At 43.1% G+C, this 17,099-nt stretch overlaps 1 protein-coding gene across 1 annotated transcript in view; it reads left to right on the forward strand.

Moving 5' to 3' along the window:
* The window catches only part of LOC138581046 (coronin-1A-like), a 170,789-nt gene that overhangs the window by 121,312 nt on the left and 32,378 nt on the right, over positions 1-17,099 (forward strand). Inside the window, exon 7 of the mRNA XM_069652073.1 lies at positions 13,786-13,890. Coding sequence (XP_069508174.1) covers positions 13,786-13,890 — 105 coding nt within the window. The remainder of the gene's footprint in view (positions 1-13,785; positions 13,891-17,099) is intronic.

The raw sequence follows: 17,099 nt of genomic DNA on the forward strand, positions 1-17,099 counted from the left end.
GGAGGGGAGTTTGCGATTTGAGTCCAGTGACCAGCATTTGTCCTACAAGAGGCTGGCCACGAGAGCTACTTTGCCAGCAGGGGCAGATACAGCGGTGTCCCAGACGAGTAGAGGTCATTACATCGCGAATAAAACAGCGTTCTAAATAAATAACGAAAACGTTTACGCTTTTCCATTCGTAATCAATTTCGTATCACATTGTTTCTCTGTCATGGTCCGCCATCTAGTGGACTTTTATGGCATAACAAGACAGTTACAAAAAATATGTAGCATCCCATTTCCCACCACATATCATTATTAAATGTGTCTAATGTGTTACATCATTTTTATTTATAGGCCACCGGTCCCCCTCCCCGAACCCATCTTACTGCCCCTTCACCCCCCCTCAATCCCACCCCTTTGCACAACCCTGATCTCTGCCTTCTCCAACTCCAACACCCAACGCCTTTAACTTTGAACAGTATCAAGTCATATGATCGCTTTTAATCACTACATTACAATGATTTTTATCAAACGAATTTTAAAAACTATATTTTTTGCACTCTATTTGAAAAAAATATTTTTTTCACACTGATGAGATGAATGAATAGGGTCCCAGAAAGGGGAAAGCATCAGACCCGAGGGGACAGCAGGGTCCCTACTAGAGAAGGCAAACCTTCAGTCATGGGAAGGTCAGATGTCAGGGGGTGAGGGCCGGGGGGTGGGGCCTTACAGGGGGGTAAATAGAGCAGGCTGCTCCAGGATGAGCAGCAGGAGAATGCCAGCTCAACAGCCAAAGGCTCTCCTGAACAACCAGAACCTAAACAGTTTTCTGTACCTGAGATGGGTTTGCGCAGATCTTACAGGTAGATGAGGCCGTTGCCTGGGGTAGCACGTGCCTGTGCACGAGATCTGTCGCAGGTCCTTTTCTTTAAGAATTGCCTGGGTGTGATTGGGGCGATTTTTACGAAACCGGTGGAACTTAATTGCCTGGTTGGACAGTAAGGTTTGATTTTCTGAATTTTGCGCGAGGGTTCAGTTTTCTACAAAAGCAGAGTGGCCAAAGCAGAGCATTTTGATGAGCTAAACTGCGTCATCAGGAGCCAGCGAATACAAACACAAGTCACGTTACTTGTTACTTTAATTTTTTACAATCGATGTATCCCACTATTGGATTTAAAAATAAACCTTTCAGAGCACGTAGCAGCCCCATACTTAGCCCAGACAATCGCTATAGAGTAATGAAGTGAAAGCTGAAATGATGGTGTCTGAAGGAAGGCTGATATATAGCACACTGGTTTACACTGCAACAAAACATACAATACCTCCAGCTCAGTGGATGGACATATGTTCTCTTTATGTTTCTGCCAAACAGCACGACCCGCATATACCCCCAGCTGTTGTCTATAGAAACCAGGTTTGGAAATGCTACCGTGGGAAGTTTGGGGGGGAGGGGGACTAAAAATCCACCTCTGTGTGTTGCTTCAACTACATCTATAAGGAGCTTACAAAGTAATTTAATTCCAGAGAACTTTATCCAAATCCCTCCCCATCACCATTGAATGCCGTCAAAAAGACCAATGAAAAGAGATCTCTGTTAGTCAAATGAGAGAAAGACCAATGGACAGATATCTTTATTAGTTAAATGAGAGAAAGACCAATGAACAGATATCTTTATTAGTTAAATGAGAGAAAGACCAACGAACAGATATCTTTATTAGTTAAATGAGAGAAAGACCAATGAACAGATATCTTTATTAGTTAAATGAGAGAAAGACCAATGAACAGATATCTTTATTAGTTAAATGAGAGAAAGACCAATGAACAGATATCTTTATTGGCTAAATGAGAGAAAGACCAATGAACAGATATCTTTATTGGTTAAATGAAAGAAAGACCAATGAAAAGAGATCTTTATTGGTTAAATGAAAGACCAATGAAAAGAGATCTCTAGTAGTTAACTGAGAGAAAGACCAATGAACAGATATCTTTATTGGTTAAATGAGAGAAAGACCAATGAACAGATATCTTTATTGGTTAAATGAGTGAAAGACCAATGAACAGATATCTTTATTGGTTAAATGAGAGAAAGACCAATTAAAATATATCTTTATTGGTTAAATGAGAGAAAGACCAATGAACAGATATCTTTATTGGTTAAATGAGAGAAAGACCAATGAACAGATATCTTTATTGGTTAAATGAGAGAAAGACCAATGAACAGATATCTTTATTGGTTAAATGAGAGAAAGACCAATTAAAAGATATCTTTATTGGTTAAATGAGAGAAAGACCAATGAAAAGAGATCTTTATTGGTTAAATGAAAGACCAATGAAAAGAGATCTATATTAGTTAAATGAGAGAAAGGCCAATGAAAAGAGATCTCTGTTGGTTAAATTAGAGAAAGACCAATGAACAGATATCTTTATTGGTTAAATGAGAGAAAGACCAATGAACAGATATCTTTATTGGTTAAATGAGAGAAAGACCAATGAACAGATATCTTTATTGGTTAAATGAGAGAAAGACCAATGAACAGATATCTTTATTGGTTAAATGAGAGAAAGACCAATGAAAAGAGATCTTTATTGGTTAAATGAAAGACCAATGAAAAGAGATCTCCAGTAGTTAACTGAGAGAAAGACCAATGAAAATATATATTTATTGGTTAAATGAGACAAAGACCAGTGAAAAGAGATATTTATTAGTTAAATGAGTGAAAGACCAATGAAAAGAGATCTCTCAATTAGTTAAATGAGAGAAAGAAAGAACGGAATAATTAATGATCAGATAAATACATAACTAATATGAAAGGATGTTGTTACATTGTGAACTGTTTGTTGCCTTACGTAAAAGGCTCCCTTTGCAGGTAAAACGTCCAACCAGTATGTTATTCCAGGTTGTAGAAATGCAAAGACGTTGCTGCCATTCATAGAACGTGATACGTTATTGCTCCGATTATTGCTCTAATTATCATATTAAATGACAGGAAATAGAATGGTCTTTCTTTCTTTAAATACATAGCCAATATGTCCGTTCCATTTGTCAGATCTTCTAATGCACGGCCCACTAGAAAACCGCACTGACAACAACTGGAAGCAATGTAAATGTTCAAAGGGTCATGTTTGATTATCACTTTAAAAATGGTGGAAACATTGAATAAATGGAGGGAGAAAATGATGGCAAGCCTGATCCAAAGAGAGTGAAAGAGAAAAAGAAATAAAGAGCAGAAGTAACAGAGAAGGAAAGACAGAAAGAGCAAGAAAAAGGAGAAAGGGCAAAGAAGGTAGGAGAGATGGAACAAAAGAAGGAATGAAAGAATTAACGTAAAAGCCAAAGGCTGAAAGGGAGAGAAAGATAAAGATGTAGAAAGACAATGGGAGAAAAAGAAAAATAAAGAAAAGGAGAGAGCAAAAGAAAAAAGAGGGACAACCAAAAGGAAAATAAAACAAAGGGAAACAGAAAGATGGAATGAGGAAATAAGCAAGGACACAAAGAATTAATGATTTACAGAAGGAATGTTGGATAGAAAAAAAGAAAGAGATGGATGGAATGAAGGAAAGAAATGAAAATTGAAGGAAAGATGAAATGAAAGAAAGTCAGACTCCTTGCTTTTGATGTGGACAATAGGCTTTGATCGGCTAGACTGACAGTTAGTATTGATGAAATTCAGCTTTGGGAGAAGGACTCTGAATGGAATACGGGCATTGCACACAGATCCGAGGGCATGGGTGGTAGTGAGCGGGAATATGTCGGCCCAGAGGGGAACCAGGCAGGGCGGCCCACTTTCCCCACTACTCTTTGCTCTGTCACTTGAGCCTCTGGCTGAGAAGTAGGGTTGGGACAGAAGGTATAAGGGTGGGTGATAGAAAATTAAAGTTGGGAATGTATTCAGATGACATCTTGCTACACTTGCGAAACCCACATACCTCCATCCCCGCAGCACTGGTGTGGAATGGTATTGTTTATTTGTAAAGTGCCTATACACAAAGCAAGTGTTTCAAAGCGCTCAAAGAGGGAGGGAACAAGGGAAAAAACAGCAGTGACTCAGAGCCCTTGAATTTCTGAATGATACAAGTCTGCGCGGGTAGAGGGGGTGAATAGAACAAGAGCATACAATGCAATTAAGAGTGTCGATAACCGCAAATAGGTCTGACGGCGATTGTGCCGTTTTTCCAAGTGCATTGAGGCGCCACCATGCACGGAGGGGAGACAAGGGAAAAACAGATAGACGATCTTCACGGCATGGTGCATTCAGATTATGCAAGTGTGCAGACAGGTGCAGGAGAGGGGAGGGTGGGACAAGTTAAGAGGATGCGGGGAGGGGCCATTAATGGATCTGCGGCCCTATCTGGGTTTAAGATGAATGTTAAGAAGACAATCCTCTTCCCTTTCGTCACTTACTGGCACATGCGGTTGTTATTTATATCGCATGGAAAAGGAAAACCTCGCTGAATGAAAGAGAGTGGGCCTCTAAGGCAGGGGAAATATATGAGATGGAAAACATCACTGCTATGTTCCATGACACCCGGACATCAAGAGAACTGGAACGGTCTCTGCCCTCCCCCCACACCCGCATCGATTTGTAACTCACCCTGACGGGAAGTAGATCTTAGGTGAACCTGCTGCTAAATTGTTCATGACCCCTCAAGACACATTGGTCTGTCACAGCGATCTGGTTATACGATTATAGAGATAATTGGTTTGTATTTGGATCAGGGGTGTTTTCTACCGCAGGCGGGGGAGGAGCAGGATGGTAGGGTAAAGCAGATTTGGCTGTTTAGTAAAGTAGTATTGTGTGTATTCTTCTGATGACTACTTAATAAAGCAGAATGTGCAAAAACAAAAAAGAAACAAAGGAAGGAGGGAGGAGTGAAATAAATATAGGAAAATGGTGAAAGAGGATGAAAGATGGCAAGGGAACATGGGTGAGAGAAAGAGGGTGCTAGAAAGGAAGAGAAAGAGGGCAAGAGAAAGCGAGAGGGCATACGTAAGGGCAAGAGAAAGGGCGAGGAAGGAAGGAAGGGAGGGAGGCAGGGAAGGAGGGAGGGAGGGAGGGAGGGAGGGAGGCAGGAGGGAGGGAGGGAGGGAGGTAGGGAAGGAAGGAGGGAGGGAGGGAGGGAGGGAGGGAGGGAGGGAGGGAGGGAGGAAGGAAGGAAGGAAGGGAGGGAGGCAGGGAAGGAGGGAGGCAGGAGGGAGGGAGGGAGGGAGGCAGGGAAGGAAGGAGGGAGGGAGGGAGGGAGGGAGGCAGGGAAGGAAGGAGGGAGGAGTGAAAGAAATATAGGAAAATGGTGAAAGAGGATGAAAGATGGCAAGGGAACATGGGTGAGAGAAAGAGGGTGATAGAAAGGAAGAGAAAGAGGGCAAGAGAAAGCGAGAGGGCATAAGTAAGGGCAAGAGAAAGGGCAAACAAAAGGGCGAGGAAGGAAGGAAGGAAGGGAGGGAGGGAGGGAGGGAGGCAGGCAGGGAAGGAAGGAGGGAGGGAGGGAGGGAGGCAGGGAAGGAAGGAGGGAAGGAGGGAGGGAGGGAGGCAGGGAAGGAAGGAGGGAGGAGTGAAAGAAATATAGGAAAATGGTGAAAGAGGATGAAAGATGGCAAGGGAACATGGGTGAGAGAAAGAGGGTGATAGAAAGGAAGAGAAAGAGGGCAAGAGAAAGCGAGAGGGCATAAGTAAGGGCAAGAGAAAGGGCAAGGAAGGAAGGAAGGGAGGCAGGGAAGGAAGGAGGGAGGGAGGGAATCTAATTGATTGTTGTAGTGATGTTGGCTGCTTGTAAAAACGAAATGTCATCTTATGGTGTAGGCATATTCAATCTATGAATACCTCACCCTGTGGCTATATTGCCTTAGTTGGCCAGTTTTCTATGGAATTAAGAATAACATTGCCCTCGCGAATGTGTTCTTTTCTGTATCTATTTTCTATAATTATGCTGCACAGTCTTAATTACAAAAGGTGAATATCCTTTCTTTTTTTATTATGTGCATTTAAGACACAATTGGTCTTTTTGTACACAAGACATAAAATGTCAGTACACCAAAGATTTAAAATAGCACAGAAGTAAATCTAAAAACAACTATAAAATACAGCTAAAAAGACGTCTTATTTCAGGTTCTATTTCATACTGAAACTTGAAAACTTTTCATTTCATAATACAATTCCTGGTTAGACATTTCTGAAATTACACAATTGATTGGTCATTCACCTAAACTTACCTAAGGGGGTTACTTAAAACCGTTGTATTACTTAAAAATGTTGTGATCTTTGTTAATTTTAAGCCACACATAGGCAGAAATAACATGAGATTCGCCAGAATAGAGCATGCTCCATAACTGATCAGATTCAAAATTAACAAATTAGCCATAGCCCTTTAAAAATAAAGCATTAAAAACCCTGCAATTGGTCAGAACATGGCGGGCTGTTTCCACATGAGCAAGACAGAGCCGACAGAGGTGAGCCTCCCTAATGACCCCCCTCCAGGCCCCTGTATAAGCTAGTAGCGGCACTAGGTTGAAACAGAAGTAAAGTATAAATCTTGTGGATGCCGGTAATCGAAGTGACGCAAGATATTTGCCTGGGGTGTCCTCAAATAAACCCTGTTGGGTGTAAATGGCATACTTGTGTGTCTCTGCCAATATGCTGAGGGATCAGATACAGTCAAATATATGGGATTTGGCACTAAGCCTACTCAAAAATAAGGGGTTGTCACTCGTATTATGGCAAAATAGGTTAATATCACGACAATGTACGCCCACCGTTGCCTCCAATTCCCTAAACCATAAGCTTTTTTGTCAGAGATCATTGTGTTCTAATGTGGAGAATAGCAGCAAGGGCGTAGCACGCCAATTATATTTAACCTCTGCACATAGCTTAAAATCCGCGATTTTCCAGGAAGACAAAAGTGAGTGGAGGCCCAACTCCAGTCGTACGGCCTCCACGGGGACACAACTAGGAAGATTCAGAATGGACCGAAGGATCTTGGCCACCAGTACCGGAGCCATGATAGGCCTTACATGGAAAGACCTCAAGGGCATACATGATAGTGGGTATGATGGGCACCCTATATCCGATAACAAGTGCTTCGACGGATGCTCCCCCATTATAAGTTGACCCGCCCAATTGCCAGCCACTTGGCACAAGTTTTAAATACAATACCCTCCTCCAGATGAGCCAGGGATGGAGAAGCCTGCAAAAATACAGCATGATACTTGTAAGTGAGGACAGGCTCCAACCTAACATTATCCAATACCCAAGGGAATACCTTCCTACCCTTAATCCTGCTGACACAACTCATAACCTTGATTTTGGGAATATTTATTTGCAGGCCGTTATTATTTGAGTAGGCCCGAAGTGCATTTAACGAATGCTGTAATCCCATGGCGGTCCTGTCCATAACCACATTGTCATCGGCGTCCATGAGACCGACTATCTCCTCCGTGCCAAACCTAGGAGGAAAATTACGGACCAATTTAAAGGACTGGTGCAGGTCTCAAACATATAGATTATATAAGAATGGTGCCAAGGCACACCCCTGCTTAAGAACCCTATTTGTGCTAAAAGACCTTGACAGTGCCCCCTCCTGCAATATGTTGACCCTTATGCTAGTATCACAGTACAGAAGCTTTATGCAGTACGGTAGGGAGGAATCTATGCTCCCTGCCGTCAATTTATCCCATAATCGAGGGCAGATCACACTGTCAAAGGCTGCACTATAATCCACAAAGCATAGATACAATGGCATGTCCGGGTAACTATATCCATCCAATGTAAGTGTCTGGAGGCTCCAAATGGAATGGGAGGTGTTAAAACCCTTTCTAAAAACAGACTGATGTGGCCCGAGTAAATGCTCTCTTTCCACCCACTCGGTCAACAGATTAAGAAGCAATCCCGCCGAATATTTGCAGCTACAATCTAGCATAGCTAGAAGGTGATAACAAGTTGCATTCACACGTGATCATCGTTTCAAAACCGGGACCAAGATCGAATCCCGCCAGAATTGTGGAATATCACAGTCCTTGCATTAGCAAAGAAAGAGACTTTGTAATAATGCAGCCCAAAATGCGGGATTCATCTTCAAAACAGCATTGCAAAGGCCATCCGAGCCATTGGCCCGTGAGGGTTTGGATTTCTTAATCATTGCCTCAAATCAGCCATCGTCATGTGAGACCAGACTCAGGTATTAGACATTGAAATTCTAGTATCGGTGCTACTACGCTCGTTGGCAGAATAATAATGGTCCAGGAGTTAACTGCCCCAGTCAGCCTTGGGGACACAACAGACTTCATGGGTTGCCCCATTAACTCGGAAGACTCCTAGCATATGCCAGAAAATGTGCGCGTCATAAATTGTTATCCAGGAGTGGATTAACTGTCATATGCCATACCCCCCTTTACTTGCCCAAACCAGGCATACAAGGTGTCATATACATTGTACACAAGGTTAGTCGTTGTTGACCCCCTAGGGGGTTCATATAATGTAACCACCAAGGTGCCCCCATTACTGGCCAATCAATCAGGTATGGTAACAGCCAAACAATTCTCCGCCTCCCAGATGGCTCAAAAAGTAATAGGGGAGTAAGCAGATCTAACACCAATACATAGCCCCCCCTTTGGGGCGGCCCAATAGTGTAGGAGGGGAGAGGCGAAAAAACAAAGAGTAGCCATTCAAGCAGAAGGGAGAAGTGAGCCATGTTTCCTGAAGACAGAAAATGTGAGCAGACAATAGGTCTTTTATTCCCAAGGGATTAGCAAGAAACGAGCGATGGCCCCATGAGTTGCAGGAGGGTAAGGTGAATGGGACAGGTTGACTCATCAGCATTCAGGCCAAGGTGAGCACACAGGACCAATTGCCACTCAACCTACCCTTACGGTGCGAGAACCTCGGGGCAGTCCCCTTAACCTGCGGCTCGGAAGAAAGAAAAGATGTCAAAACCTGCATTATAAAATAGATTAGCATTTTTACACACACAGTCAGCAATCAAGGTGGGAGCACATTTCATGAGTACCCAATTGGTAGCACTGTGATAAAGTAGAAGTTCGAGGCTCACAATGTCGAAGTGAGTCCATAGAGGTCTGGAATGTAACTGAGTTCGGTTTAAGAAAGGACTAGCTGCAGATGGTTCAATTTCCACAGTCTTAATGAATTTAAATTGAGCCCGTTTCCTAACGGGTTCCAGAAATGTTCTCTCTTCCATGGAGGGCCTGTTCCCAGTCTCCACACAGGATTGCCATGCTGCCCTGCATACCCCTCCCAGTTTTGATTAGGCAGGGGAGGTTCCAAGCTGGAGGCCATAGCAGTATGGCCATTGTGGTGCCCTTCCATGATGTGATAGTCTGTGGCGACAGGTGCATTAGAGGCCCTGATGATATCAAGAGGCTGTCTATGGGTGGCCATGAGATCAGAAGTGGGGATCCTTTTATTCAAAGGTCCATGCAATGTCACTTGGTGACTGGCTCCATCCAAAGAAGTATTTACTGCCACATAAACCTCTGAGCCCCCATGCCCACATGGGGGCTCAGAGGTTTATGTGTTGGAGGCTCAACAGCTAACATATCCTGTGTCAACCCCGGAATTGGGGGTGGGCACTCCACCGGACTTTGTCCTGCACCTCTTTTTTTTCCTCATGGGTACTCCTGGGTCAGCAAGGAGTGCTTGTTTATGTGATAGCACTGCTACTCTCAAAGGGAAGCCATGCAGGACCACCGGATTAGGGGACTCGTTCTTTTGTGGCACAAAAGCTGGCGGAGCGCTTGATTTACCAGACCGAGCTGGCACGGCCTTGTCCAGGTCGTTCTTTCTCTGCTGTGATTTGTTGGAAGACGTGTCACTAATGAGAGAGGGCATGGCTCTGTTGATCTGAGGTTGTTCTTGCACTAGGGAAGAAATCTGAGCGACCATATGTTTAATTGAGGAATTATCCTCAGCCAGCTTGGAGCAAAGCAGAAGTAAAACATCATGTTTGGCTAAAATCAAGTCCAAAGAGGAGCCTGCGGTCACCAGGGCCTCCCTAGGGGTGCATTGAGGATTGACCTCTTGGGCGAAGTCAGAGTACCCCCTTCCATATTTGAGTAATATGAGAATTCCGGGGAAACTGGTTGTTCCAGGTTAGGGGTTCCAGAAAGATTAGAGATCCCAGAGTTTATTTGACTGCAGCCATGTGGGGTTAAGGAGGTTTGTATCAGATTTAAACAGTGCTTCAATAGGTATTGGTTGTTATCAATCAGAAGGGAGCTTTATAGCAAATTGTGCGGATGAACCTCACACTGCTGTTGATTTTCTTCACCACCCAGGCTCCCATTGCTACGAGATTGGTGGATTTTCTGAAGCAAATACTGCATGCATAACTTACTGTTACTGCATGAGGTCATCCTTGAAACGGCATGAGGTCATTCTTGAAACTATCTGATTAAATGAAATCCACATGTTTCGCAGTAACAGATGCAGCATTCCAGACATTCTGGGAAGCTTTCATGCAAGTATTTGAGAGCCTGTTCCCCTCTTACTCTATGTTCTTCTGGTAAAAATGTAAACAAATCTTCTATTTTATCCCACAATCTCTGCCACCTTTGGATACCATGACAGTGGAATTGGCCACTGTCTGAGCCAAAGCAGCCATTGGACACTTTTTTTCACACAATGACCTCCACCTTCTTGCTTTCCTCGACCGAAGGGAGGAGGGGGTACTTGATGCACCAATGTCATTATTTTTTTATCACTGCGCTATCTTTTAGAGATGGATGTTCAGGTTAATAGGTAGGACCCTAATGCGCTTGAATGTTTTTTTCCTCAGAGTTTTTCCAAGCTCAAATCTTGTTGATGTGGTTTAAACCAGGTTGTATTGCTTTGGGAACATCTCACACTATTGAGCACCCAATTGCTCTGGTGTCAAAGATTCCACCAGACATCTGTGTTTTGCATGAGTTCATCTCCTATTTAGATGTTATTCTGTCCTGCATCCCTGTGCATATTTCTGTATGTGTATGCTATTTGCAGCTAAATCCTATGGTGGTGAACAGCTTCTCCAGATTAGGCTCCTCTTCAAATGAGGGCTCATCTAATGTCCCCATTTGTCTTCTCAAAATATTACACAAGTTGTGGCTCTTCGTCATCTGCTCTGCATATGCTGTCTTTATATGGAACGACTTTCGCATTATTGTGCCTGATTTTATTTTACTTAAAAAGAGTATTCTGCAACTCTCTGAAATGGGCTGTTCTAAGACCATTTAGATTCCATTCCTTTTGACATTCTTAAAGCCTGTGACTATTATCAGAAGAAAAGGCTGCGGCTAAATAACCAATGTCCTTCATCTTTTGAGTGCATTGCTGTTTCTGGGTGTCAAGTTTCTTCAATCTTTTCAAGGGTCGACGAAGACTTGCAAATAGTTTAACGCTTTGAAGTCGACCTGTTCAAATGCCCCCCCCCCCGACCCCTCTGCTGCTTGGCCTTGAAGATGTTGGTGGCTATTTTGTGAAGCTGCATGCCTGCAAAGCACAAGGATTTTGTATGATTCATATTATTGGGGAAGTTTCAGTGGAACACTTTAGTTGTCTTAGCAAATTTCAAGAATGTCTCTTATAAACAGTATAATTCACTTTTCGAAGTCTCTATAAATTGTGGCTCGATGGGGGTCGATGACTGTCGGCCATCACTGGAGGAATCATCATTGAGTGCGGCCTTGACAGAGACCTCACTCACCAGTGTTCAACACAGTGTCACAGTACAAGATGGTCAATGTTCTTCTATTCACGGTCTTAGAATCCTTGGTAGGAAACGCATCAAAGGCGCACATGAGTCATGATCGTGGCCCTCTGGCAGACGTACGTTACACACACAGTCTTTGCCGATCCACAGACTCCTCTGATTCTGGTCATACCTTGAACTGATTTGCCAATTTAACAAAACGGGCTAAAACAGAGTGTAGATTTGAAAATTACGTCTTTTGAAGGCATTTTTATCTAGCCTACCGATAATCATCAACGACCCCAAATGCTTGTGAACTTTGAGAGCTATCTCGGTCACAGGGCCTCGAATTGTCTTTTCCTGCTCCCCCGCTTCTGACTGATAGAAGAGAGAGGTGGAGATCAAGACGGTGCCGTGGTGTTTGGCTTTTGTGGACAACCACAGAGTGAGTGTCATTACATGCATGCCCATGGCTGACCCCCATGATTTGCCCTCGACCACCGGATTGCAAGATAATCCACAGCCTGTCAATCTATGACAGCTTTGTACTTCAAAATCATTGGGCACAGAGCTGTATGTTAGATTTGTCTGTGTATTTCTAGGAAAATATCTTTGGGCAATGTTCTTGGAGTGATGATTTGTTCATGCCAGCGCATGTATTGAATACTCAGTTGGATTCCATACCTATTAATGTGATTTTTTTTTGCCTGATAATGATTGCTCATATTTTTCCCCTCTTTGCTACCATGCTGTCTATTTAATACACATATATATTTATTTACTATTAAAATACTTCTGTGTAAACGTTGTGCTTGATATTGTTTACACGTTTTTGTCCCTAAATGGCCTGTGGGTTATTGGCAATCTCCAGTTCCGCTTATAGCCCCGGCTGTTAGACAATGCCTTATATAATAAAAACAATATCGTCCAATTATGTAATTGACACCATGAGATGAATTGTCTCCTTAGCTCCATTATGGGCAGGTGACTTACAAGTCATGGTCCTCTCCTCAAACAGAAGAAAACTAAATTAAATACAATATATAACATTGTTCCTCATCCCGGTCGTTCAAAGCCATGCACCAACAGGAGGATTATAATCTGTAAAGAGGCTATTTATGAAAGTCCTACATTTCCTTAAAATCCAAATTGGCGCTAGATGCTTTGCAGGTAGCGTAGCAACCATACAAAAAACCTTACTATAGGAGATTCTGGAAAGGGGTGTTGATCTTTTTTTAACAAGACTTAGATAGGTTTCACTCCGAATGTCCAGACCTCCAATAGTCAATGCTGGGAGAGTAAGGATAGCTCAGGGGCAACACGTTTGTCTTGGAAGCAAGACAACACAGCGCAACACAGGTTCCAATCCCGATCGAGTGCTTAGAAACCACTCGTTGGTATTAAGTGCGTCATAAATGAACAATTAAAATACATAAAACAGAGAAAAATTGCATCAGTGAAAAGGACTTGGCAAAAATTACATTGAATCATTCAACCTGCAAAACTATGGCGCACATGGCCGTCACAAGTCCCATCCACTGTTACCTCATCTGCCCTACTCACACCTGAGGCCCTTTCATCAGACTTGCCTGTGCGGCCTCTGCATTAAATCTGCCACTGGCGTTTCGGAAGGCATTGTGAGTGCCGGAATTTACAGCACCACACGTGGTATTTAAACAAGACAGACATCAACTTTCTCCGTTTGGAACTAAGCACTTTTCTGTGATGCTAAAAATTGTTTGAAAAACACAAACTAATGTGCGTCCTATTGACTACATTAGAAGAGAGAAGAGTCAGGATCTGTTTTTAATTGGTTTACTGTTTACTATTTTTCTTAATACGCATCCCAAATCTTAATTGGCGGCACATGTGCATTTCAAGATGGCCGTCCTGTTTAAAAACATTCCTAAAAAAAGCTATGTTATGAATTGTCATTATGAACTGGCTGAGGTGTCTTAACACAGGTTAAGATGTCTGTCACACGGCGGCGCAGCCAAAACACCTTGGTACTGGGACTTTCCTGGTGGCAGGCTGCTAATGATTCTAATGAAGGACCAGAAGCAGTCCACACCCACGAGTATTAGTACTGGTCTTTCCGTGGGTTTTTTACTCTGTTTTCCAACTTTTCAGAAAAACTTTGAAGAGCCGATGACGCTGCAGGAGTTGGACACTAGCAGTGGGGTACTTATTCCTTTCTTCGACCCAGACACCGGAATCGTCTACCTCTGTGGGAAGGTGAGAAAGATTTTCAGACTCTGTTTTTTTTAAAGAAGTGCAACATTCCAAGAGCTCTTTTATAGCAAAATGTCACCACATTCCCACCATCTTCCTTCTTCAAGGGGCTCATGTGCAATCGCGCAGGGGGCCCCGCCCGCGCTCCCTGCTTATGATCAATATTAGTTAATCTCTAGTCAATCTTCCTCTTGTGATGTGATTTTTCTTTACCAGAAAAGTAGAACACTTGATAACTTGGGTAACGTTTTAGGAAGCATATGAAACACACTTGTAAGGAAATAGCATTACCAATGTTAACAAACAATTGTGAAAGGATTTCTATTTTTACAGCATGCCCCTAAAAGAAAACTTAATAAATATGAGTTTGGAACTTTGGTCCACATGCAGTAGTATTTTATATTTTTCCCATGCAACCGTCGCCAGATTATAGCTACTACTATCAGGCACTTTTGCCCCCTCAGTCTATCTATGGACTGGTGACTCAGGGTTGTCTAAATCCAGGCCTCGAGAGCCAGATCCAGACCGGGTTTTCAGGATACCCCTCATTAATATTCATGAGATACATTTGCAGACAATAATTCTAAATGTATGCACATTTTTCCTCATGAATATTAATGAGGAATATCCTGAAAACCCATCAGGATTCCTTGATAGACAAACTATTTAATGGGGAAATGGTGAAGACTATATCCTCCCTTGACGGTGACAGGGAAAATCAAATTTCTTTGAGACACAATAGGATGACCTGAATTGCGGACTTCCGATTGCTATCGAATATCAAAGGTGGTTATTCAAAACAGGGTCAGAAGCAGAAGCATACAGCTACCAATCAGCAGCTGCATGCATATTAACCTCTCGTTGAGCGCCCTTTGGTATATGGCACTGGTGATGCGATTCAGAGAGTAGATAGGGAGGTCTATCTGAAGGTGAAGATTTATATGGCTCCCAGTCCTCCATTCATGAAGTTCCTGAGCAATGGGATCACCCACTCAGTGAAAGGCAATTAATAGGACAAACAGCGCACATAACATCTTTCTATTGGCACCAAAAACAAACTTGTGGGATAAAATGGACAATTGTGCATAAACATCAGGACTATTAACTATTCAAAGAAAACAGGTAGAAGAGGTCTACCGTTCAGCAAAACCAGATGAAGGGAGAGCACGGAAATCTTCCTAATTTATAATTGTCAGTAAATACAGCAGTAGGCCTGGTGAGGTGGAAGTCATCCTTTACCTTATTCTAACGAATATATATATACTCCATGTAATCGCAATAATGTTCAGCTGCAAGGCAGGTTAGTTTCTGCCCAAGAGTAATGAAAACTTTGCAACAGAGCATGACATATACTACAGGACCGCGGAGGCGCCCCCTGGTACCAATACATAGAGGAAATGAAAAGATATTGTGAAGATGAAAAACGTTTGGACTATCATTAGCAACAGAAAAAGACCTGTATGTATTGGTCGTGGCAGGTTATCATGCTCTCAATTTTCTCATTCTGCGCTTTAGGCAACTGTATGCTGAGATCCCAAGTTACAGGTTAATGTGTTTGCTAGTGAGGCAACAATGTTGTCCTTCGGTGGCCATTAGAACCATCTTCCCAGTTGGACAATGAGTGTTGCCGCCGGGCAGTAAAGCCGCGATGAATCCAATTGGATAGGTAATTTCACTCCACCTGAGCAAGCGGGGAAAAGGGCAGAGTGGCCCATTTAAAGCCTGCCCAGTTTTTTCTACCCAGGTGGCGGCCCCTGGACTGCCGGATGGAAATGACCGCCAGGAGAGGGAGCGAAGAGCAGCATTCCACCAGGGGAATTTTGTGGCAATCAGCCCATTTGGGCGGGGGGTGTTCCCACGGACTCCAACCCACATGCTGCATAATTGCATGATAACTATAGGAGCCCCCCTCACAGAATTGTTCAGATTTTCTCTGTTTATCGCTGGTGCCATAATGCCATACTGGCACCTTGGGCCAATAGTACTGGAAGGTGCCAGGCTGAACTAGGGGCACTTTGCCATGGTGTGAAACCACCCACTTTGTTCCCGCCAGCATCAATGGGTTGAGGTTATAATGCCAGTGGGAAGGCCTGACAGGTAGCACCATGGTTCCGCAATGGGCAATAGTGTAACCCCAGTTATGCCCCATTCTGCAATGGGGTATTGGTGTGTCAACAATCAACAGGCAAGGGTAAGGAATCACATATTCTATTCTAACAAGGGAAAAGCGCCACAATGGTTGGAAACAGAAACCAACCATTTTTACAAACATCAAACAAACTACTAACATACATTAGATCATATTTTCTTCTTGTTAGACAACCAAGAAGTGTGGAATCCAGACTCTAACCACAGTAGAAGTCTGCATTCAATGCTTCCCCTTTGTTCCTCTCCTTGCTTGCAACATGGAAATAGAAAAAGCACATAATCCTTTTACTATTTCCCACAGCAGTCATCTTTGTTTGTAGTTTTTGTAAGGAAATTGGTCTTGTGCAATATGTGCTATTAAAATATTTTTAAACCACGATTAGCACTTGGAGGGAGCCCCGGGGTGCTAATAGCCATAACCCCCGCCTTCGGTGTGGACAAGGCCAGTAAAGGTACTTAGGCTCGGACTGGTGGGCCATTAACGTCTCTGTACAATAAACCCCCCACAACATGGGGGTTATTGCGGTATTAATCCTAGTGTTAATATCACATAAAGAAAACAAGACTGTGCATCTATTTTAGCCACAATATTAACTAACACAAATTAAAGGTCTACATGGCAGATGCCTGGACTACCTTAACAACAAATGGACCATCGCCCTCCCTTATCAGAGCCTCATATCCTCTTCACTGGACCTTATCTCCTGCAAGTGCTTCTGCGCCTCTTGTCTTGGAGGACTTTAGGCTTTCATCAAAGCAGACAACTGGCATTTGATAATGGCTAGACATCTGAGTGGCTTGACATTGTGTCATGGATGGATTTACAGAGAAGCCCAGATCTGTCAGTGTCGGCAAACATCCAAAGACTCAGCGGAGCCTGAGATGGAGGTGACACTCGAGTCAACCAGTCCCTGAGGTATGCAGTAATGATATCGAATCACAAAATAACGAATCCAATTACAACAAATCCAAAATAACGAATTCCAAAATAACGAATTCCAAAAAAACGAATTTGAAAAAAAAAAAAAGGGGGGGGTTGAGAGTGGGAATAGTGGTTTTGGCGG

Source organism: Ambystoma mexicanum, chromosome 3p (genome assembly GCF_040938575.1).
Source record: "Ambystoma mexicanum isolate Mex_15411 chromosome 3p, UKY_AmexF1_1, whole genome shotgun sequence".
Taxonomy (NCBI): Eukaryota; Metazoa; Chordata; class Amphibia; order Caudata; family Ambystomatidae; genus Ambystoma; species Ambystoma mexicanum.